This window comes from Ovis aries, chromosome 1, assembly GCF_016772045.2.
Source record: "Ovis aries strain OAR_USU_Benz2616 breed Rambouillet chromosome 1, ARS-UI_Ramb_v3.0, whole genome shotgun sequence".
NCBI lineage: Eukaryota > Metazoa > Chordata > Mammalia > Artiodactyla > Bovidae > Ovis > Ovis aries.
In genome coordinates, this window is record NC_056054.1 from 86,720,224 (window position 1) to 86,740,386 (window position 20,163).

At 54.9% G+C, this 20,163-nt stretch overlaps 2 protein-coding genes across 13 annotated transcripts; both read left to right on the plus strand.

Moving 5' to 3' along the window:
- Positions 1 to 595: 595 nt before the first annotated feature.
- ATXN7L2 (ataxin 7 like 2) lies at positions 596 to 10,882 on the plus strand. Of its 8 annotated transcripts, none has more exons than XM_042251917.2 (12): positions 596 to 767; positions 1,462 to 2,480; positions 2,657 to 2,722; positions 3,377 to 3,481; positions 3,899 to 4,109; positions 4,404 to 4,690; positions 5,325 to 5,407; positions 5,690 to 5,943; positions 6,762 to 6,960; positions 7,096 to 7,217; positions 7,702 to 8,497; positions 10,044 to 10,882. In XM_042251917.2, exons 3-12 carry the CDS (start codon positions 2,704 to 2,706, stop codon positions 10,269 to 10,271), a joined length of 2,304 nt encoding a protein of 767 aa, XP_042107851.1. In that variant the 5' UTR covers positions 596 to 767; positions 1,462 to 2,480; positions 2,657 to 2,703; the 3' UTR covers positions 10,272 to 10,882. The 8 variants fall into 8 exon arrangements, with proteins under 8 accessions (XP_042107851.1, XP_027828504.1, XP_027828507.1 ...); XM_027972703.3 differs by lacking the exons at positions 1,462 to 2,480; positions 10,044 to 10,882 and adding exons at positions 8,776 to 8,876; positions 9,494 to 9,648; XM_027972706.3 differs by lacking the exons at positions 1,462 to 2,480; positions 10,044 to 10,882 and adding exons at positions 8,812 to 8,876; positions 9,494 to 9,648.
- Positions 10,883 to 11,010: 128 nt separating this feature from the next.
- On the plus strand, positions 11,011 to 20,125 carry LOC101105614 (probable transmembrane reductase CYB561D1). Of its 5 annotated transcripts, XR_009597060.1 has the most exons (5): positions 11,011 to 11,206; positions 11,746 to 11,783; positions 12,357 to 12,948; positions 18,013 to 18,217; positions 18,752 to 20,125. XR_009597060.1 is itself a non-coding variant. In XM_060401322.1 (4 exons), exons 1-4 carry the CDS (start codon positions 11,059 to 11,061, stop codon positions 18,759 to 18,761), a joined length of 696 nt encoding a protein of 231 aa, XP_060257305.1. In that variant the 5' UTR covers positions 11,011 to 11,058; the 3' UTR covers positions 18,762 to 20,125. The 5 variants fall into 5 exon arrangements, 3 of the variants coding, with proteins under 3 accessions (XP_060257305.1, XP_014947644.1, XP_060257310.1); XR_003590218.2 differs by lacking the exon at positions 18,013 to 18,217; XM_060401322.1 differs by lacking the exon at positions 18,013 to 18,217 and having other exon boundaries at positions 12,357 to 12,856.
- Positions 20,126 to 20,163: the final 38 nt, after the last annotated feature.

The following is a 20,163-nucleotide window of genomic DNA, read 5'->3' on the forward strand; positions in this document are numbered from 1 at the left end:
CCAAATCCAGAAAACGCTACTCCAACCCTCTGCTCTGCATCAGGGCAGCGTGGGTTTCCCACAAAGGCACAACACCAGAGTTGAGGATCCTCCCCCACTCCAACCCCTGTGTCCTTCAGCACATCCTACAGACCCCCTCCCTTTGCCCTTCTGATTCACAGCGCCCACCTCCCTGCACCTACCCTATTCGATCTACAGGGAAGCGAAGTCGCTCGTGGCCGCCAGCCTGGGAAGGGGAGCCAGTCAGCTAGCGGAGGCACGGCTTAAAGGGGCATCTTGGGCGGAGAGGTTTGGAACTGGGGTCTGTGTGCAGCGAGTTTAAGAGAGGGGCTGGTAGCAGAAAGAATGTGTTCACAAGGGTTAGTAGAGGAGGTCCTGAGGCTTTGGTCTCTTTCTACCCCCGCAATCATGCATTTTGGAGGGGCTCTCGCGGCAAGTTCAGTAGGCAACAGCACCACCTAGCTGACTACATTTCCCAGAAGGCTATGTGGGCGAGACTCTGAGAGCCAGACGAACAGTGATGCACTTGCGCAAGAGAGCTGGAAAGGTGGGAGGGAGAGGGGAGGCGTGCCCGCGGCGGGGATGAGGGGAGGGGGCCGCGCGGCGGCGGCGCCGGGGCGGGCGCGCGTCCGCGGCGGTGATGGCGGTGCGTGAACGCGCGGCGGCAGCAATGGCCGCTCTGGAGCGGCGGGTGCCGAGTCTCGATGACTTCGCGGGACAGAGCTGGAGCTCGTGGGTGGAGCGGGCCGATCTGCCCGCAGCCGACGGTGAGTGAAGCTCCCCTAGAGTCTGAAGACCCCATCCCTGTCTCCCCTCCCCCACTCCGGGCCCCCGCCAGCAGAGGGGAGCTGCCGACGGGAGCCGCCGTCCGGCTCCCCGGCCCCCCAAACAAAGGACCCGCCGGGTCCTAGTGCCCGCCTTCTCCACCACCTTCGCGCCTCCGGGTCCTAGCGCCGGCTCTCCGCCAGCAGCCCACCCTGCCCACCTCTGTCTCTGCCGTCGCCCAATACCTGCCCCTACATCTGCTTTCCTTTATGTTTCTTCTTGCCTGCTGTCCTCCAGCTTCCGCCCCTCCTGCACCTGCCTCGGGCTTTCCCCATCCGCAACAGTCCTCTCCACGTGTTTCCCACGCACCCCACTTCTGTGCCCCCCTCCCAACCCCCCTTGTTCCATCGCCTTCTGCCCCACACCTTCTGCTCCTTTTCGGCTTTGCCTGTCGACTGCAGTGCCACTGGACCCCCGCCTCCTCCGCATTAGTTCATCGGTCCATCCATCTATCCATCCTCCCTTCCTCCCTCCTTCTGTCCATCCATCCATGCCTCCAACCCCCCCGTCCTTTCCCGGGCCTCTTGCCTTACCTCCCGGGCTCTCTCCCCTGACAGCCACCTTCTCTAGGCCCCTGAGTGCTTTTGGTGGAGCGGGCTGACAGCCCCTTTCCTGATCTTTGTCTCCTGGCCCCAGGGGGCATCTGGCCTCGTGGCCTTTGGGGTGACAGCAGGCATCACGCCCCTGAAGAAGTTTGCAAGTGAGAAGAGGTGGAGGAGACCACATGGAGCCGTCTCTGATGACACTTGTTCTCCTCTGAGACATCCAACTCCCAGCTCAGTTCTGTCCATCACTGCATTTTAACGGACTTCAGAGTGGGGGCTGCCCCTTGTCTCTTGCATACCTAACCCACCCCCCCCTCCACATCTGGAGATTATATAAGACTGTCAGTATTCTCATTCTAGAAAGGCGCAAGTCTGTTAGTAGGTGTCAGAAGCAGACCTAAGTGGGAGCCTCAGGCCACCCTAGAACTGCCCCATGCTGGGTGGGCAAGGATGGGGCCATTGTCAGGGTCTGGGTGCATTGAGAACCGGAAATGGAATCAGACGGGTTTGGTGACTCAGAATTGATTTTTTTTTTTCCAAGGGACAGGGAGGGGGCGTAGAGGAGGGAGGGGAGAGCAGTGAGGTAGGGGGATGGGGAAAGAGCTGCTTTGCATAGCTAAGATGTTTTTGTCATCAACCCAGAAACTGAGGTACAAGGGCAACCCTTGCCCAAACCCCCTTAAGAGGAAGAGGGTTTGCGTAGCTGACCAAGGGGACTTTGAAGATGCTGAAGGGCCCCAAGATAGCAGTTTCTCTGCTCTACGGCCATCCTGTCAGTGCAGGACCTGAGCAACTGGGTGTAACTTTCACAATGCCATGGCAACCCAAGTGAAACAAAATTGAGGTTGGGGACCTGGGAGAGTATCTGTTTGGGATACCACAGAAAAGCAGAAAGAACACATCTGAGAAATCTCAAGAAGGGCCTCAGGGATCTGAAGGAAAATAAGTGAAGGACTGTTCCCCATTTACATGGGGAAGCAGGCCCAGAAAAGAGACAAGTACCCACAGTCACCCAACTAGTCAGCGATGGGATCCTGAACTGCACCTTGGAGTAAAGGAACCAAACGAAAGGATCCTCCTGATGAAGCCAGCTTATTCCGGAGGTAGCAGGTGAAGAAAGAATGACCACTTGAGAAAGATCCACTGAGTGGTTCTCTGGGTGGTCCTGAGCACCGGGTGCTTGTCAAGAGGCAGAGGCTTCCTCCTGCTTGGCCACAGCACCTGGTCGGGTTGGAGATGGGCGTCTGGGATGGGAGTGGTCCTTCTGAGCTGTGTTTCTCCTTCAGGGACTGAGTTGGAGGAGAGTAACAAAAACCTGAAGAAGTTGGATGCCATGACCCTCATTAAAGAAGGTGGGAGTCGGCACACATTAGGGCTGGGGCCCAGGGCAGACAGGACCACCTTTCCTTCTTCCACCACCACCCAGGAGGTGGCTGCAGCTGGTGAAGCAGCCAGTCTGGCCATTCTCACTTTGATAGGTCTGAGTCAGCCTCTTCCTCTGGTTCCTGTGACTTACTGAGGGAGATCCTAATCATTGGTGTTTGGTGCTCTCACCTGAAAGCCTCGGAGAAGGCGATGGCACCCCATTCCATGGGGAAAATCCCATGGACGGAGGAGCCTAGTGGGCTGCAGTCCATGGGGTTCCTAAGAGTCGGACACGATTGAGTGGCTTCACTTTCACTTTTCACTTCCATGCATTGGAGAAGGAAATGGCAACCCACTCCAGTGTTCTTGCCTGGAGAATCCCAGGGACAGGGGAGCCTGGTGGGCTGCCATCTATGGGGTTGCAGAGTCGGACGCAAGTGAAGCGACTTAGCAGCAGCAGCACCTGAAAGCCTGCATTCTTAGGGATTGGTTAGATTGAACTCTGGAAGCATCCATCATAAAGCCTGTTATATCAGCTGGGAGGGGAAGTGTCATCTGAGTGGTGGGTGGGTCTGTGCTCTGATCTTACCGGGAAACCCTGGTATCCCCAGCCCCAGTGATAAGGGCTTCTGTCGTTGCAGACATGTCCATCTTCGGGCACTGCCCTGCCCATGACGACTTCTATTTGGTTGTATGTAACCATTGCAGCCAAGTGGTGAAGCCTCAAGCTTTCCAGAAGCACTGCGGTGAGGGGAGCCCTAGGGAGGAGATAGAGGGAACAGGGGAAGGTGGAACTTGGAACTCGGAGGACAGGGCTAGTTGGGAGGTCACGTGGGTAATGGAGGGAGGCTTTGTGAATAGGAAGGTGGGGTGGGGTGGAACTTCAGACATTGTGGTTGGTTGGGATTATTGTTTAAGCAAACTTCTAGCATCTGGTGGAGTAAAGTTTCTAGCATCTGGGAAGAGCTAAGAGGTTCAGGAAGCAGAGTCCTAGAATTTTCAGTCTTGAAGGTGCAGATTCAAAGGGGAAGGAGGCAAATCTAAAACCTAACATTCGGAAACTGCAGATTCTCTATCATAAATCTGTGAGCAGGGTTAGGAGGATGGGGCAGGAGGCAGTTAACATCACTCACCTCGATTGCTCTCTCCACCTCCTGCCACAGAAAGAAGACATGGGCCCCTCAGCAAGCTCTACACCCGGGCCCCACCTCCACCTCCAGCCCCTGCCAGCTCTCAGAAATGCCATGTGGTGAATGGGCAGGGCCCTGCTTGTAGGGCCCCAGGTTCTACCAAAACCTCCTCCAGGGAGAAGGGCCAGGGGTCTCGCAGCCGTGGCCACCAGCCTCCTGAGAAGACCCAGAAGGACAACCTCTGGTAAGGAAAGGCTGGAGACTCCCTGAAGCAAGCCCTGACCACACAGCCCAAGGAGGGGTTGACACAAGTGGAAGCAGCCATGGGGCGATGGGCACTGCTCGTGGTGGGAGGGAGCCAGCTCTCTCTGCAGCTCCCTTCCGCTTGCTCCAGGGAACATGGGATTCCCTTGTCTTGAGTTCTGCACCCCTGCAGGAGCCCACCCAAATTCTGGGAAAGGAGATGGTCCTGGGCTAGAATCCGGGGCCCAGACCCAGCCTCCCTACCTCCCAGCCCACACCATCTCTCCACGTATAGCCTTTTCGTGCCTGTGGTGAATCTGGAGAAGATGTCCAGTCTTCCGAAGCCTGATGGACATGGAATCAGGGTGGCCCCGCCCTCTGCTTTCCTCAGCCAGCCAGGTGGCCTCACCAAGGACTCCCCTGGAAAAAATCCCATGGCATCCCCTTCTAAAGAACTTCCTGGCAGAGAGAGCATCGAGATAGCCCCCAGCGAGGGCCCCAGTCACCGGACTGAAGGCAGCCCTTCTGAAAAGGAGCCTGGTGGGGCCAAGCTGCCCCCTAAAACCCACCGGAAGATGGCTCGTGAGTAGTCATGGTCTTGAGGGTCAGGAAAGTAGAGTGGGGACTCCTTTGGACAGCTTTGTCTTTGGGTCTGATGGAGAGGGGGTCAGTGGAGAGGGGGCTTGGCCATCACAGATTGCTGGGGTACAGGGACCCCTGGTCATCCCTTGACGTGGGCACTCACTTGACCTGCTTGCTCTCTTGGAAGATTCTCTTCAGTCCAGCTGTCTTGATTAAGGCTATGGGAGTCTGTGCCCAAGTAGGGGAAGGTACTGTTCCTCACACTGGGCTATGGACCTTTATCTTTTTTCTCACCTAGATCCAGGGCACCAGAAACCTCCCATAGCTGGTTTCCCTGGCATTCCAGATGCCTGTGGCTGCTCCTCTTTCTTGGTATATGTTGCTCTTTTGGGGGCTTGGAGGCCCCCAAAGGATTCTTGGGCTGGTAATGGGGATGGGATGGTTCTTACACCCAGCAGAGAGCTGCTGATTCCCAGAGGAGTTTGTCTGGAAGGCTACAGCCACAGACTTGAGAGCCAGAGGCTTTCCTGCCTTAGGCCCAGCTCTTCCCAGGCCTTTGGCATGGAGATGCCAGACCTTCCCCTGGGCCTCCTCTAAGTGGCTGTGGGGTTCATGGGACCTGCTTTCCCCACAGGGAAGGAGTGCGACCTCAACAGGCAGTGTGGGGTAATAAATCCAGAGACCCAAAAGATCTGTACCCGCCTTCTCACTTGCAAGGTAAGCTCTACTCCCTCTGCCTGGTGAGGGAGAACGCGGGCCCTGGGAAGGGAGAGGAAGTACGATCTTATCCAAGGTCCAACTCAAGGGATAGGGATTAAGCCCAGACCAGGGATGGGGAGAAGGGGCTGCCCCAGTGGGCCCAAGGTAGGGACAGCAGGCAGGGGGGTGGCTCCCAGATCCACCCCCAGTCTCTCTGCTTGCCTAAGCCGGAGCACACTGCTGCCCCTTCCCTTGCTCAGCTCACACCCCCTCCCCACCCTCCACCCTGCTGCGTCCTAGATCCACTCGGTACACCAACGCCGGGAGGTCCAGGGCCGAGCCAAGGACTTTGACGTGCTGGTGGCGGAGCTGAAGGCCAACTCCCGCAAAGGGGAGTCTCCCAAGGAGAAGAGCCCAGGGCGCAAGGAGGCAGCTCTAGAGCGCCCCTCCCAGGAGCCCCCCGCCTCAGTCCAACTTGTGGCAGCAGCGGCTGCTCCCAGCGGCGCCTTCTCTGCTCGTGCCAAGCCGACCTATCCCTACTGTGCACTGCCCAGGTAGGTCCCGGAGCCAGCACCCATCTGACCTGGGGACGCTTGGCCCCAAACCGCCAGGGACCCCTGGAGACAGGCCCGGGGGTGTCCTGGAAGATGCTGCTCACTCCACCCTGACGTGGTGGGGGGAGCCCTGGCAGTGGTGGGGAAGCAGGTGATTCCCCCACTGCTATCCTGGCAACTGCAATGCCCCTGCCTCTCTGTAGCGATCCAACACCCAGGATAAAAACACTCTCCCAGCTGCTCCCACCAGGCGAAAAGTCACTGGGGAGCCAGAAGGGTCAGGGTCCTGGGTGAGGCAGTTCTTCTGTGTATTTATTCACTGGCCCCTTCGTGTGCAGAGGCTGCGCTGGACCCGGGGGAGAGCCTGCCTTGCCGAAGGAGACACACACCCATCTCTGCCTGTAACACGAGGGGCAGACACCAAACACAGGCTCAGCTCACAGACAGGCTCACAGGAATATGTGATGCAAGAAAGGGGTTGAGAAAATTGACTGGGTTGACCTGAGCTGAGTGCAGTTACACTCAGAAGATTTTCTGGAGAAGGCGAATCTGGAGCAGATTTTCCCCCTCAGGAGACAGGGCCTGGGAAGTGAAGGGGCAGGGCAGAGAATCCCTTGGGAGCTGTGGCCCCTGATCTTTCCGGCTCTTAACTCTGTGAGCTCTGTTGTCCCCTCCCTCCCTGGCCCCCTTCCTCTTTGTCTGATGGCCCACAGGGTGCCTGCCCTGGCTTTTTGAGCTTGGCGGGTTCAGGTACAACCCACCCCCGCCCCCGCCCCACTTCCATCACGTTGCCCTCACATCCCCTTTGGCCCTTCCAGGTCCCGGGCTTCCTCTGAGAGTGAGTTGGATGATGAAGGCCCTTGTGGTGGTGATGGGGATCCAGGCCTGTTCCCCTTCCCCCTGCCCCGGGGTGGGGCCCAGGCCTCCAGCGAGGAGAGTGAGGAGGAGGGGACATCTGATGAGCTCCACCTCCCCACTGACTGTCATTATGCAAACCGGCCCCCTCGGCCGCAGGCGGTAAGAACCCAGGAGGGTGGGGGTGAGGGGGCAGCCCTCCTGGCTCAGAGTGTGGGAAGGAGGTCCGATTCTGTGTGAAGGTACTCTCCCTGTATTTCAGGCACCGGTAACCATGTACCTTCCTTCTGCCTCCAGTTCTGCACCTTTGGGAGCCGGCTGGTGAGTCCAGGATGCTACGTGTTTAGCCGCCGGCTGGACCGGTTCTGCTCGGCCCTGAGCTCCATGCTGGAACGGCACCTCAGCTCCCACATGTGGAAGTGAGTCTCTTGGCCCCAGAACTTCCCTCCCTGGGTCCCAGGCACTCGTGGGCTTCAGAAGCCCTAATTCTTCACACACACCTAGAGACGTGGCTTGGCTATTGGCCAGGAAACCCCCAAGTAGGATGAAGGGGAAGTGGGGAAACTTGGCGGCCTAGAGCTAGGCTAAGGTCGGGCGTGAATGGCTTGTCTGGGGGTGGATCTTAACTCTTACCTGTCACTTCTAGTACCTTTTAGGTAAGTAGGGATAGGGGATGGCTAACCTGAGATTTACAGTGAGATTCTTAAAGCATCTATATATTAGTACCATCTCTGTCTGTCCCTGGGCCTTCTTCGTGTTCCTCAGTTCCAGCGTCTCCCAGCAGATGGCAGCACTGCCAGGGTTTCTGGGCCATTTCTCCGTGGGGCGGAAAGGCTGTTGTATATTGGTAGGGATGCCCTCTGGCTTGCTTGACATCACAGTGGGGCTCTCTTTTTGCCGCAGGAAGATCCCACCGGCGGCTGAGCCTCCATCCCACCTTGTCAGCTCCCTCGCATCTGCTCCCCTGAGTCCATCCCCTATGGGCAGCAGCCCTCGCCTTCCAGGCCCACCCCCCAGACCCGCCTGCCCTGCCTCTACGCCCCCCACCAAGGACAGCCTTGTCCCCAGCTACCCTGCAGGCTCCCCCAACGTGGCAGCTGCCTGTAGTCAGGCGGAGTGCACGGGCGGGAGCCAGGCCATCACCTCACCACTGCCTGCCAACACGCCGTCCCCATCCTTCAGCAAGCTCCCACCTTCCAAGGCCAGCAAGTCGTCCAAAGGCAAGGACAGGCTTGAGGTGGAGGCTCCTTCTCGGAAGCGAAAGTTATCACCTGGCCCCACCACTTTCAAACGGACTTGCATCCTGGAGCCCACTGGAAAAGGCAAGCCCTCTGGATGCCGGGGCCTCACAGCCAAGACTAAACCTGCTCTGGGCCTGGGGCTTAATGGGACGGTGGGGCCAAGAGTGAAGAGGGCAGGGCCTCTGGATTGTCGGGGTTCCCCTCATCAGCCCCCCACGCCAGTCAAGGCCTCTCAGCTGGACAGCCAGGGGGCGGCTGGACACGCGGCCAAGGCCCTGCCAACCAACTGCCTCTCTGAGGAGGAGGTAGCCAAGAAGCGGAAAAACCTGGCCACTTACTGCCGGCCAGTGAAGGCCAAGCACTGCCAGACCGGTGCCCCTGCCGATGCGGCCTGCTCTGTGCGCCGCAAGAAGCCGGGTCCGGCCCTGGCCTTTGAGGAGAAGTGTTCTACACTGCAGGTACCAGCCCAGCTCCCTGAAGAGTGGGGGCAGGGAAGGGTCAGGATGGATGAGGTTGGCATGCCCAGCAGGAACCTGACAGAAAGAGGTGCCTAAGTAAAACATTTGTGCAGGGAGGGGAAGACTGGGGAAGTTGAGAGTTCCTGGCCATCTTCTCTAGGGAGAGGTGACCCCAGCTCTGGCTTGGTGGGCCTTCCCCTGTCCCCAGCCCTCTCTCTTGGGCTAAGGAGATGTTGCCTCTGCCTCTCCCCCTTCCCCCACTTTTGTTTTAATTAAAGGGCCACTTTCTGAATTGGCTGTGGCCCTCACTCCAGGAACTGGAGCCACCTCTGTTCCCTGAAGGAAAGGAAGTTGGACTCCATGAGCTCTGATAAGAAAGGTTTGGGCAGTGGGGTTGAGCTGGGGTCCCAGAGCTGTGGCCTAACACGCTGGGTGGGCTGGTCTTGTTCGTTGGTTTTGTGTCCGGGCATTAGGGACTGAAAGGGCAGGGACACCACCCAAGGTCCCCATATGCATGACTGCCCACCTTGCACATGTATCCACTGCCAGGTTTTCAGGTGTCAGGCAAACTCTCCAGGGTTTCCAGTAAAGCCAGCAGCCAGATTTATTTGCCTCTTTTGATGGGAGCCCTGGAGTAGCATTCTCTGAGCTATACATATACGATCTTAGCCAGGAGGGATGAGTTGGGTGGGAAGGGGGGATGCCCTCCTGGTTTAGGCACTGACCAGATGCATCCCAGCACATTTGGCACCCATATGAGAGTAATAAGTTGACAGTTGCCCAGGGTTTGAGTGTGTTTGAGTCCCCCGCTTGCATGGGTGATCTCCAGACTGCCTCTGCTGGGCAGGCATTTATCCTCCCCCATGCCTAGCTTTACTCAACAGACCAGTAGGAGGATATGGAACCTTAGCTTTTATGGCCCACATAGTTCACTAGATAGAAGGACAGGTAGACCCCCTAGCCTGACCCTGTCTCTTGCCTCTTGTCTTCCTGCAGTCAAAAGCCCATTAACGAGAAAGTGCCTGCCCACTGCAATGGAGCCGCCAGCACCTCCTCCCCTCCAGATCCGGGCCCCAGGCTGCTGCCGCTTTTTATAACTTTATATTATTTTTTTTAAGAAAAAAAAAAAAAACCTCTTTAAAATACCTCAAGACTGTCTTCCTGTTCTGTTGCTGCTAAGAAAATATAAAAACAGAAACATAGGAAGGAAAGAAGTGTAATAAAATGAGTGTCCTTACTGTCCCCAGCTACACCCCAGGAGGCTGACCTGATAGGCAGCCAGCCTCCAGCTCCTATCACTTGCCTGCAAAAGAATCTCTTATGCTCATATGCTTTTGTACTTTTAGTCTCTGGAAATGGCTAGGGGTTGTGTCACTGGGGGAGTCTTAGGATGAGGAGGCATGTGGCTCCTAGTGAGCAAGGGGACTACTGTCCTATTGGGGAAGGAAACTTGATGGGGAGGGGAGCCACACCTCTGGGTCTACTCTTGGATCTTCGCCTTGAAGTTCTAGGGGAATCAGCCTGTGGCCCTATTCTGGTCTTCCAGCAACCTGGCGCCTGCATCCTGTCTGAATTACTGCCTCAGTTTCTTCAGCTCCTCCTGCCTCCTCCTAGTAGCCTCATTTTCTCAACCACTGGAGCTGAAGTGGAGTTGGTAATTGCTCTCAGGATGTTCCTGATTCCTGTGGGACTGCCTGTTTTGCTCTCTCGCCCCATGGCCTGTGGGTTTACCCTTAAGGAAGGGGTGCAGCCTATCCCAGGTAGGCCTCCTTAAGTGGAAGCACACCTTTTCTGGAGGCAGAAAGGGAAAAGGTAAGACCACTTACAGAATTCCCCTTGGTGTGGGAGGCAGCCAGCGTGTGGGAGGTTCTAGTCCCTCAGGATCACCTGGCTCCCCAGGGCTGAGCAGATGGTGTGCAGGCGGCAAGGGCTGGGAGTGCCCTAGATTTTCGATTTGTCTCACTGGGGACAACAGCTACTGTGCAGATAGGGGGCATGACTGTTGGGTGTCCCTCTTTTGGTCCTCAAACCCTAATTCACCAGGCACGGGGCACTAGTTTTTAGCTTTATCCGTTCGTTTTCAGTCTCCTTGCTTGTAGGCAGAAGGGACTCTAACTCCCTTAACAAGACGGAAGGAGGGGTGGTGGGAGAGAGTAGGCAATCAGGGAAATCCAGTATTTTTGGAAAACTGCTCAAAACTGGTTTCACACTGTTGGTTCTGTGTACCAGATTTGTGACTTGGGTGAAATCAGTTGTCATGAAAGTAATTTTCACAGGCTATTTGAGACATAAGCCCCATAAGCCCATGTAGACATAAAGATACCAATGAGGTTGGCTGAAGAAACAAGGTCGGCCCGGAGCTGTCCACTCGCTTCCTGCCCTCGGGGCTCTCCAGGACCGAGGCTCTTTCCCCGACTCTGCAGAGGGCGCTGTGGGCGAGCCGCCGCATTGCCGGCGGCGTCCCGGGGAGGAGCCTCTCCCGCATCCGCGGCCGCCTCCGCGATCGCAAACCCGGAAGACTTGCCCTGGCAGCTGGGAGTGTGCGGCTGCCGGGCGCCGCCATGCAGTCTCTGGAGGTAGGTCTGGTTCTCGCTCCGCCGAGGGAGCCGAGACTGACCCGCTGGCTGCGGAGAGGCAGTGGGATCTTGGCGCATCTGGTCGCCGTGGGCTTCACCATCTTCCTGACTGTGCTGTCCCGGCCAGGAACCAGTGAGTGTGCAGGGAGGGGCGGAGCCAGGAAAGGGGGCGGAGCCGAGATGTTTGAGGGGCCGAGCTTGGATCGCTAAGAGGCGTGGAGTGGGGACTCACAGTGGATGGGCGACTGTCGAGGGGTAGTAAGGGCGTGGTGGGGCGTGGTCCTGGGGGTGGGTCTTGGAAGGGTGGGGCTCTGGGTGCTGGGAGGAGAGGAGAAGCCTGAATCGAACTAACTGAACTCGCTAGTTCGTCACCAGCAGAGCCCCTCATGGATGCAACAAGTAAAGGAGGGAGGCCCAGGTCTATTTTAGGACTGGGCTGGTAGCTGCGAAGTGCTGAATGGGGAATCCAGGCCAAACTGGTATGTTTGCCCTCTTGGTTGCTCAGCCTAAGGCCGTTTGGCTGCACCACTTTGTTTGGAGGTCCTGATTACTGATTAGGGTTGAAGACACTACACTGACCTTTCCCCTCCAGCCAGATTCTTTGGGCTCCAGCCAGCCACAGGGGCAGAACCAATAGTGCCCCGCCGTCAGTCTGTTCTCTTTGATTCTTAGGTCTTTTCTCCTGGCACCCTGTATTCATGGCCTTGGCGGTGAGTTTGGGTGGTTGGTTTGGATATGCCCCTAAGGAAGCATCTAGCCTTTAGAAGGCTTAACCTTTCTTTGGCTCAGAGAGGGGGGCGGGGGGAAATACCCAGGGCCCTGTCTTTCCTTGCAACCACTGAGATCAGGAAACATGGAGGGCTGGGCTATAGGTAATCAGGTGGTATAATAGGGTGGGAGGCCATGGAAGATACCATTATTTTCTCCACTCTGGGCCTGAAAAGAGGAAGTGGAAGGGGCGTTATTCAGTTGCTCCCCACCCCCAGAGTTCAGGAGAAGGTTTAAATTTTGCTGTTCCCATTGGTCAAGAAATGAGAGTCCTTGCTGTTGAGGATGTGGGGCGGGTGGTAGGGCATGGATGTCAGCCTGAATGATGACACTTCCACTCAAGCGAGGATTCCCAATTCTGCCCACAAATGCCTACCTGTGAGGCAGGTGGTTCTGGTGGGAGTTTTTTTAGCCCCAACCCTCTGTCTTCCTTGTTTGGAAGTATGAGGGCACCTCCCCTTTTGCAGGCCTCTGAGCCGGGCCTGAGGCTCACTGGCCCTCTCCTGTGTTCACAGTTCTGCCTCTGCATGGCTGAGGCCATCCTGCTCTTCTCGCCCGAGCACTCCCTGTTCTTCTTCTGCTCCCGAAAGGCCCGGATCCGACTCCACTGGGCAGGGCAGACCCTAGCCATCCTCTGTGCAGCCCCGGGCTTGGGCTTCATCATCTCCAGCAGGACCCGCAGTGAGCTGCCCCACCTGGCGTCCTGGCACAGCTGGGTAGGGGCTCTGACGTTGCTGGCCACTATCGGCCAGGCACTGTGTGGACTTTGCCTCCTGTGTCCCCGGGCAGCCAGGGTCTCGAGGGTGGCTCGTCTCAAGCTCTACCATCTGACATGTGGACTGGTGGTCTACCTGATGGCTACAGTAACAGTGCTTCTGGGCATGCACTCTGTGTGGTTCCAGGCTCAGATCAAAGGTGCAGCCTGGTACCTGTGCCTGGTGCTGCCCCTCTATCCAGCCCTGGTAATAATGCATCAGATCTCCAGCTCCTACTTGCCAAGGAAGAAAATGGAAATGTGAGTTCCTCCAAACTCTGAATCGAAATGGGACACTTGACTTGGACTTCACTGGCTCCTTTAGTGACCTTCAGGGATCCACTTCAGAAGGGGTAGGGTTTTCGTATGTCTTAGCTGGGGTGGAGGCTGCAGAAACCCAAGCTGCCATTGCTGACAGATGACTCAGTGGGCCAGAACGGGGAAGTGGATGGGGCACAAGTGACAGGTGATGGAGAGCTTGATCCTGAAGCCTCCACTCTTGATGGGAGGGAAGTGTTGGGTGGTGCTGGCAGTCATTTCTTGCTTGCATGCCTAATGAAAAATTGGATTCTTGTAACTTATGAGTGGCAGCAGCTCTTTGGGTCACTTTGAGAAATCAGTGTAGTGGAGAGAGCCAATGTACTTTTTTTATGGGTATGGTCCTTATAGGCTCTGTTGTGCAACCTTATGTGAGTCCAGTGTCTCAGGGACTCAGTTTCCTCATCTGTGTAATGGGTGATTGTTTCTAAACAATCTCTCCTAGCATTCAGTGTCTGTCAAGTTGATGTCACAGAGCATCTTCCCAGCTCTGAACCATGGCTGGACCACTCATCAGACTCAGGGTGTAATTCTTACATTCATTGTCTCCTTACCCCTCTAGAGGGACCAATGTAGTCTCCTGGCTTTCCAAGAACCTGTGCTGATTTGGCCCCTGCACCAGGAGACAAAGCATCAGGGGCTGTGGAGAGAAGGGGCCCAGGTGAAAGTCTCCAGAATACCAAGACAGTAAGGGCACTAAAGCCACCTTAAACTTTTGGAGGAGCAGAAAGGCATTGGCTTAACCAGGCCTTGGCTCCTGGCTGGGTGTCTAAGCCCAGCTAAGAACTTCCTTCAGCTAATCTTGGGATCTGGGCTTGGGACCGCAAGACGTCCATTCTCAGTGGCAGAGCAGTCCTGAGCATCTCGTGTTTTGCCCTTCTTAGGGCTTGGGTCCTTGCCTTAGCACATAGCTTCCTGGAGCTATTCCAAAGCTTTTAGAACAAAGTAAGAGCCAAGGAAATGGGGCAGGGCGCTTCTGATCTAGAGAAAACAGTCTCCCTGGTTCTCCTTCTCTCCTCATCAGCTAAGTTTCCCTTCAGTGTCGTCTCTTGCCAGCTCTTTGGCCCAAGAGGTGGCTGAATTTGGTGCCAGCTGGCAAATGAGGGCTGGGCTTTCTTCCCTGCAGAGACCCCTTCTCGTTCCAGACTGAAAGTAGTTCCGCAGACTGCCCTCATCCCTCGTTGGTGACAGCTGGATGTTACATTGGTTAACTGTGGTCTGGCTCATTCAGGGAGTTGGGACCTCCATTGTGGTGGTTGGTGGTGGTTTAGTTGCTAAGTTGTGTCTGACTCTTGCGACCCCATGGACTGTATGCTGCCAGGCTCCTCTGTCCATTGGATTGGGACCTCCATAGATCATGGCAAAAACTGAGAATGGCCGAGCCTGGAAAGCAGCATTGAGGCAGGTAGAGAGAGCTCAGTGGGGACCCTGGGAGACCTGAGGAGTAGGACCTAGAATTTGAGGTCCCAGGAGCAGGGGGAGGTGTTCCCAGATAGCAATAGTTTGTCTATCCCAGGCCTTTAGAAGATTCCAGACCTCCTCCCTGGGTGACTCAGCAGCAGGGAGGTCGGTATGATTCGACAGGACAGGCATGAGAATGGCAGGGGCAGAAGGGTCCTCAGAGCAGACTGTGCTGGGTCAGATGGCATCTCCTAGAAGCACCCCAGACCCTGAGCATCTCAAGGGGGCCCCTGCTGGTTACTCCTGTCTCTTTCATTGCCCTTTTCCCGCTTTCCAGCTCTCCACTATGGTTGACCTTGGGAGAGATGGCTACTGGGGCTGCATGGAGGAGATTGTCACCTCGGGTCACTCTGGCCAGGGAGTCCCTCTCTGCTGGCCTGTACAGTCAGTGCTGGGGGTCTCGTTCTGTCTCCAGCAGGGTAGGAAGGCCGGGTGAGCTTGCTCGGGGAGCCAAGCAGGCAACACCAGAGAGCCCGAGCCTGCCTGAGGTGTTGCCTCCTCCCAGGTGGTGCGGGGGATGGTGGGCGGGCAGGCGGGCTGACAGCCAGCAGTTTGCGTGGGCAGTGCCAGCTGATGTCTATTCCCAGCCCTGAGAGGAAGGGGGAAGTCATTTATATTCTGCAGGAGGAAGGGGTCCCAGCTGTCACTTCTCTGACCGGTAGGCCCCAGCTGGGGGTGGGCAGGGGCACAGGGCAGAGAAGGGGGGCACAGGTGGTCTCCGCTTGCTTAGCCAGTCTGATTGCAGTATTGGGAGGAGGTCACCAGGAGGAGTCCTTCTTCCCAGCTGGCCAGATTGTGGAGGGACTTCCCTCCCCTCCGCTCCTTGCTCCTTCCATCACCACCTGCCCTCCCATCCCAGGGCAGCAGCTGGACAGCCATTAGACCTCAGTGCCAGGGCACTCTTCCTCCAGCTGGGATCTCAGTAGCTGGTGGCTGCATATGCCTCCTGCTTGTGTTTCCTCCCCCTGCACCCTCTGTCCCCCCGCCACCATCCAGTGTCTCCCCATCTGGGGTATTATCTGGGCTCCTCAGAAATGAAGCAGAAGTCTTGAAGGAGAAACACGCGGCTGCCCTTTTGCCCTTGTCTGACTAAGCAAAGCTGCTAGTAGCCAGCCTCTTTTGCCTTTAAAAATAAAAGCCAGGGTGCTCGAGACTTTTTAAAATTTCCATGTCATTTGCACAAATTTGCATATCAGGCTCACTGAGTCCTGATTCCAAATATGATTACATTCAAACTCAACCTTGAGGACATTAGAAATATAGATGGTTTTTGTATCAAATCCAGATGGTAATAAGATTACCATTCTGGATTCAGATGCCACACCCAAGCCCCCATCTTTCCCTTGGCCACCCTTCCCCTCCATACTCCACTCCCCCACCCCCCACTGGGGGTGGTGTTGAATGGCAGGAGCTGTGTGTGGGGAAGTCTCCCAGCCTCACCTTCTGGGCTTTTCAGCTGCATTAACGGTATCTCTTGCCAGCCTGTGCCACCTCCTGGCCCTGCCCTCTCACAGGGCAGACTACCCCTCCCCACTCTGTGACACTAGCCTGTCCTCCCCCCCGACCCCCACCACACCAGGCATGGCTGCCATGGGTCTTGTTTTTAAAACCTCACTGTCGGAGATCCGGGCATTCTCCCAGAGCCAGCTGGCTGCTATGCCAAGGCCTGCTCAGAGTTAATAATAATCATTAGCTGAACAGGGCTGGGGCCTTTCAGCTCCAGATTTCCAAGCACTTGCAGACTGAGTCAGCCAGCCCTCACCTTCCCCCTCTTCCTGGGCTGCAGAGGGAGGAGGGGTCAGAAGCCTTACCTCCCAGCCATGCTTTGAGCCTGCCTTCCTCCTGGAAGCATCCCTGAGCATCTGAGTAAACCAGTCAGGTCTTTTCACCTGACAAAAGGACACAGTGCATGCTTCGCTGACTCTGGGAGTGGCATTGATGGTCGTTAGCCTCGAATCTCTAGTACTCCTGCCTAGCCTTCTGTTGACCTGTCTCAGCCTCCAGGGGACACCTCTGACTCCCTCAGCATTTCTGATGACTCTCTGCAGGCTTAGGGAGCAGGGAGGCTCCTGGTTTAGTGCTCCCACTGCCCGTGCCTTTGGTTGGCATAAAAAGCCTATGTATCATGAAGTGAAAAGCACATCGATCCGGGAGCTAGGAAACTTGCAGTCTGGGTTTACCCAGCCCCTGACACTGGTGTGGCCACAGGCAAATCACTTACTACATGACCTGTCTCACAGGGATGTTGTAAACGCTAGATGACAGAATGCATGGTAACAGGCATTGATTGGGATGTTCAAAGTAGTAAACACATGTAAACAGGCGGCTTATGATGTTCCTGTCCTTATCTCTTACTCAGCCTGGCTCTGGGTTTTATACTTCTTTTAGGGAGGTAATAAATAGTTATGGATAATGATGCTTAGGGGATCCAAGTCTCAGAGAGGTTGTGTTGCTGGCCACCATCAGAGAACACAGACATTTTCTCCTGGATGCAAGGTCAGGAGTGCTATGGAAGCTATGACTCTAGTGAAGCTTGTCCTAAGTTGCTGCCAGCTGATGTGTTCAAGTCATGGGGCTGATTGCAGATCTGGAGTCATTCCAATTATGCCCCAGGTCCAGCCTGGAGCTCCTGGTTGCAAGTCTACCTAAGTTTCTCCTGGCTGATCCTGCTCTTCCCTGGGAAAGGTGGAGCAGACAGGCCAGGAAGGGAGGAGCAGCAGCGGACCCACACTGCCACACCAGCTCTCTGGTTGCCCCCGGAGCCACAGGCTGCCTCAGGCCCTCACCCAGGGTGGAGGTGGGAAGCTGCGAGGCACAGCCCCTGGCTTGTTCACAGCTTTGTTTCTCCTGCCTTGTTTCAGGTTCTTGGAGTAGGATCACTGTCCTTTCCTCCTCAAAGGACATTATTGGAATTAACACACACACAAACACATGCACCATGAAAGCAGTTATGTTTAACTTGAGGATATTTTCCATTCCATTGGTTTGAGAACAGTCAGCAGCCTTCCTAGAGTGGACCCAGAGAGGCAGGCACCATAGTAGCATGGAAAGTGAAAGTGAAGTCGCTCAGTTGTGTCCGACTCTTTGCGACCCTGTGGACTGTAGCCTACCAGGCTCCTCTGTCCATGGGATTTTCCAGGCAATAGTACTGGAGTGGATTGCCAGTAGCATGGAGGCCTCAGTGTTTTTTAATCTTGGGTGTTTTTCCTCCCCTATCCTGGGATCCAGGAATGAAACACTGATCAGGCATTGTGGTCACGGCCTCAACAACTGTCACCAGTGTAGACACAGGGAAGACACAACTGAAAGGCAGGAGGACAGTGCCCCAGAACTGCTCCGGAGGGTGATTTAACGTAGATGGTCTCCAGCTCAGCTTAAAGCAGGCAGATTCCTTCCAGTAAGATGACCTTCTCCCTACCCACCCACTCACCCAGAAGCCTTGACTAACTCACCAGTGTGCAGGGAATAAGTCCCAATTTTAAATCTACCTGCTTCTATCAGAATTTCCTAGATTTTATAAAACCTCTTTTGAAAGCATTTTAAGTAGCTACTTCAGGTGATTCTATCCTCTGGTATCAGAGGATTCAACTCTGTCTCACTGAGTATTCATGAGGCCCCCTGGCACCCTTGTCTTTCAGGCAGATCCCCGTTTATCTCTCAGTGCTTTCTAAGGATTCCCAGGACTGGGCTAGACCTTTCTGCTGAGGTCCATACCTAAAGCAAACTATGGCCAAGGGAAGGAGCAGTGGGAGGTGAAGGAAAAGCAGGATGAAGTTCTGTCCAGCTGCGGCGCTCCGTGTGTGTGTCTGCAGACACATATGTATACAAGCCTCCAACTCTGGGGTCAGTGACTCTTACTTTAAGTATGCTAGTGCTGTAGGGCACCTAGAAGTCCTTGCAGGGTCCTATCTGTGTCCTAAAGGTTGGTTCTCTCCACACCCGCTGTGATTCTGGGACTGTAACCAGGCTGATGTCAACTGGAAGGCCTCAGAGCAGGTCTAAGTATTTTCACCACTTGATGTTTTCCACACAACAGGCTATATGCCTGATGATGGGGCCTGATGTGGCAGCTGCTTTAGCTTTCCTCTCTCAGCCCTGGGGAGAGGAAGCATCCAGCGTAGGCTCCCTGTAGCCAGACCAAACAAGCTGACCATACCACTGAATGGTCCTGAGTCTTTTCTGCAGTGTGGGTGGGGCAAGTGAAGCTCCTCCAGTGATAGCTTCAGGGACAAGATAAGGGGTCCAAGAGTTAAAACTGCAGAAAGGGAAGGAGTTGAGAGATCAGATGGGAGAGACACCAGGCTGGCCAATCCACTGAACTCTCATTTTCTGTTCTAAAAGATAACCATCGAATTAACCTTTTCTATTCTCCCGCAGTGCCACCTAAGAGGAGCTAGGGGAAGAGCCGCAAGACATGGCAGACCATCTTGGCCAGAATTTATGGAACTTCTTGGGGACTGGCAGGGGGATGGGGAGGGTTGAAGAGATGTAGCCTTGGGATAATGGAGGAAGGAGTATCAAAACTTCCTAGGCGCAGAGACAGGGCTTGACACAGGCCAAAACAGAGGGGAGGATTTTCAGTGGTCTTCTTCCCCAGACCTGTTCTCTTTACCAGCTCGTCCTCTTGGCTAAACTCAGCCATAGCAAAAACTGCTTTGAAAAAATTTAAAAAATACCAAATACGTGTAGACTCGGGGGTGGGGGAGCAGCCTGGCGTCAACATCTGTCATTTCATCAACTGCCAGGGTTGATATGTCCGGTGTGACTGGCTGTGAGGCGTCTCCATCCCTCACTCTTTAGTTGTTCCCTCATGAAAAGAAAAAGTCAACTTTCCAGACAGACGAGGACCACCTTTCTGTCAAGATTTTAGCAGTTGTAATAAATGAGGTAATTATTTAAGTTCTGATTCTTTATTTTTTTCAGCTGCACTGCACGGCTTGCGGGATCTTAGTTTCCCACCCAGGGACTGAACCCCGGCAGGCCCTGGGCAGTGAAAATGCCAAGTCCTAACCACTGGACAGCCAAGGAATTCCCCCAATTTTGATTCTTTTCATTTCTTTTTTTGTTATACCATTTCCCCTCCCTTTGGGGAATCTACCATGACAGTCCCCTTTCAGAAGTACCAAGAGAGTAGCCAAAGAAACTGCCTATTCTTAGTTCAGTAGAATCTGGGCCAATTTCTGATAGGCTGTCTTCTGTACCAAGAAAGCGGGGACTGCATTTCTCTGTTCAGTGCAATGCTAGGACACATTACATTGTCAATGAATACCACCTGCCCATTAGACTAATATACTCTAAGCCAAACTAAGATGGTTACCACTCACAACACGAACATATATTGGTAATAATCAAAATACTGTGGACCCAAGCTGCTCACCATCCTTTCTTTTAACCCAATTCAAATATTTTCCATGGTACAGTTTGTAGGCTTGATCCAGACTTTCAAGAGGGCTCTTCAGGGAGACAACCCTCCTCCCCAGGGATCCAGAAAGCCTGCATTATCTACAGGCTCTAGCCCCAAGTCATGGAATTTCTAGACTCCTGCTAACGTGTCAATGACATTTCTTTTGAGAACATTGGGTTGGCAAATTTGTCCGCAGGCCAAAACCAACTTGCTGCCTGGTTTTTTGTGGTTTGTGAGCCAGTAAGAGTTTTTGCATTTATATATGGTTGGAAAAAACCCTCAAATACGTGTTACAATGATATGAAAATCACATTTCAATGTCCATAAATAAAGTTGACTGGAACAGAGCCACCGTCTGTCTGTGCACTTTCTATACCTTTCTGCC

Excerpts from the sequence above, each read along its gene's own strand:
- LOC101105614 (XM_060401322.1), top strand. The coding sequence starts at position 11,059 with ATGCAGTCTCTGGAGGTAGGTCTGGTTCTCGCTCCGCCGAGGGAGCCG. Across the intron at positions 11,207-11,745 it reads GCTGTCCCGGCCAGGAACCA|GTCTTTTCTCCTGGCACCCT; the intron begins GTGAGTGTGCAG and ends TTTGATTCTTAG. Across the intron at positions 11,784-12,356 it reads CTGTATTCATGGCCTTGGCG|TTCTGCCTCTGCATGGCTGA; the intron begins GTGAGTTTGGGT and ends CTGTGTTCACAG.
- ATXN7L2 (XM_027972693.3), top strand. The coding sequence starts at position 641 with ATGGCGGTGCGTGAACGCGCGGCGGCAGCAATGGCCGCTCTGGAGCGG. Across the intron at positions 4,110-4,403 it reads ACCCAGAAGGACAACCTCTG|CCTTTTCGTGCCTGTGGTGA; the intron begins GTAAGGAAAGGC and ends CTCCACGTATAG. Across the intron at positions 5,944-6,761 it reads CCCTACTGTGCACTGCCCAG|GTCCCGGGCTTCCTCTGAGA; the intron begins GTAGGTCCCGGA and ends TGGCCCTTCCAG.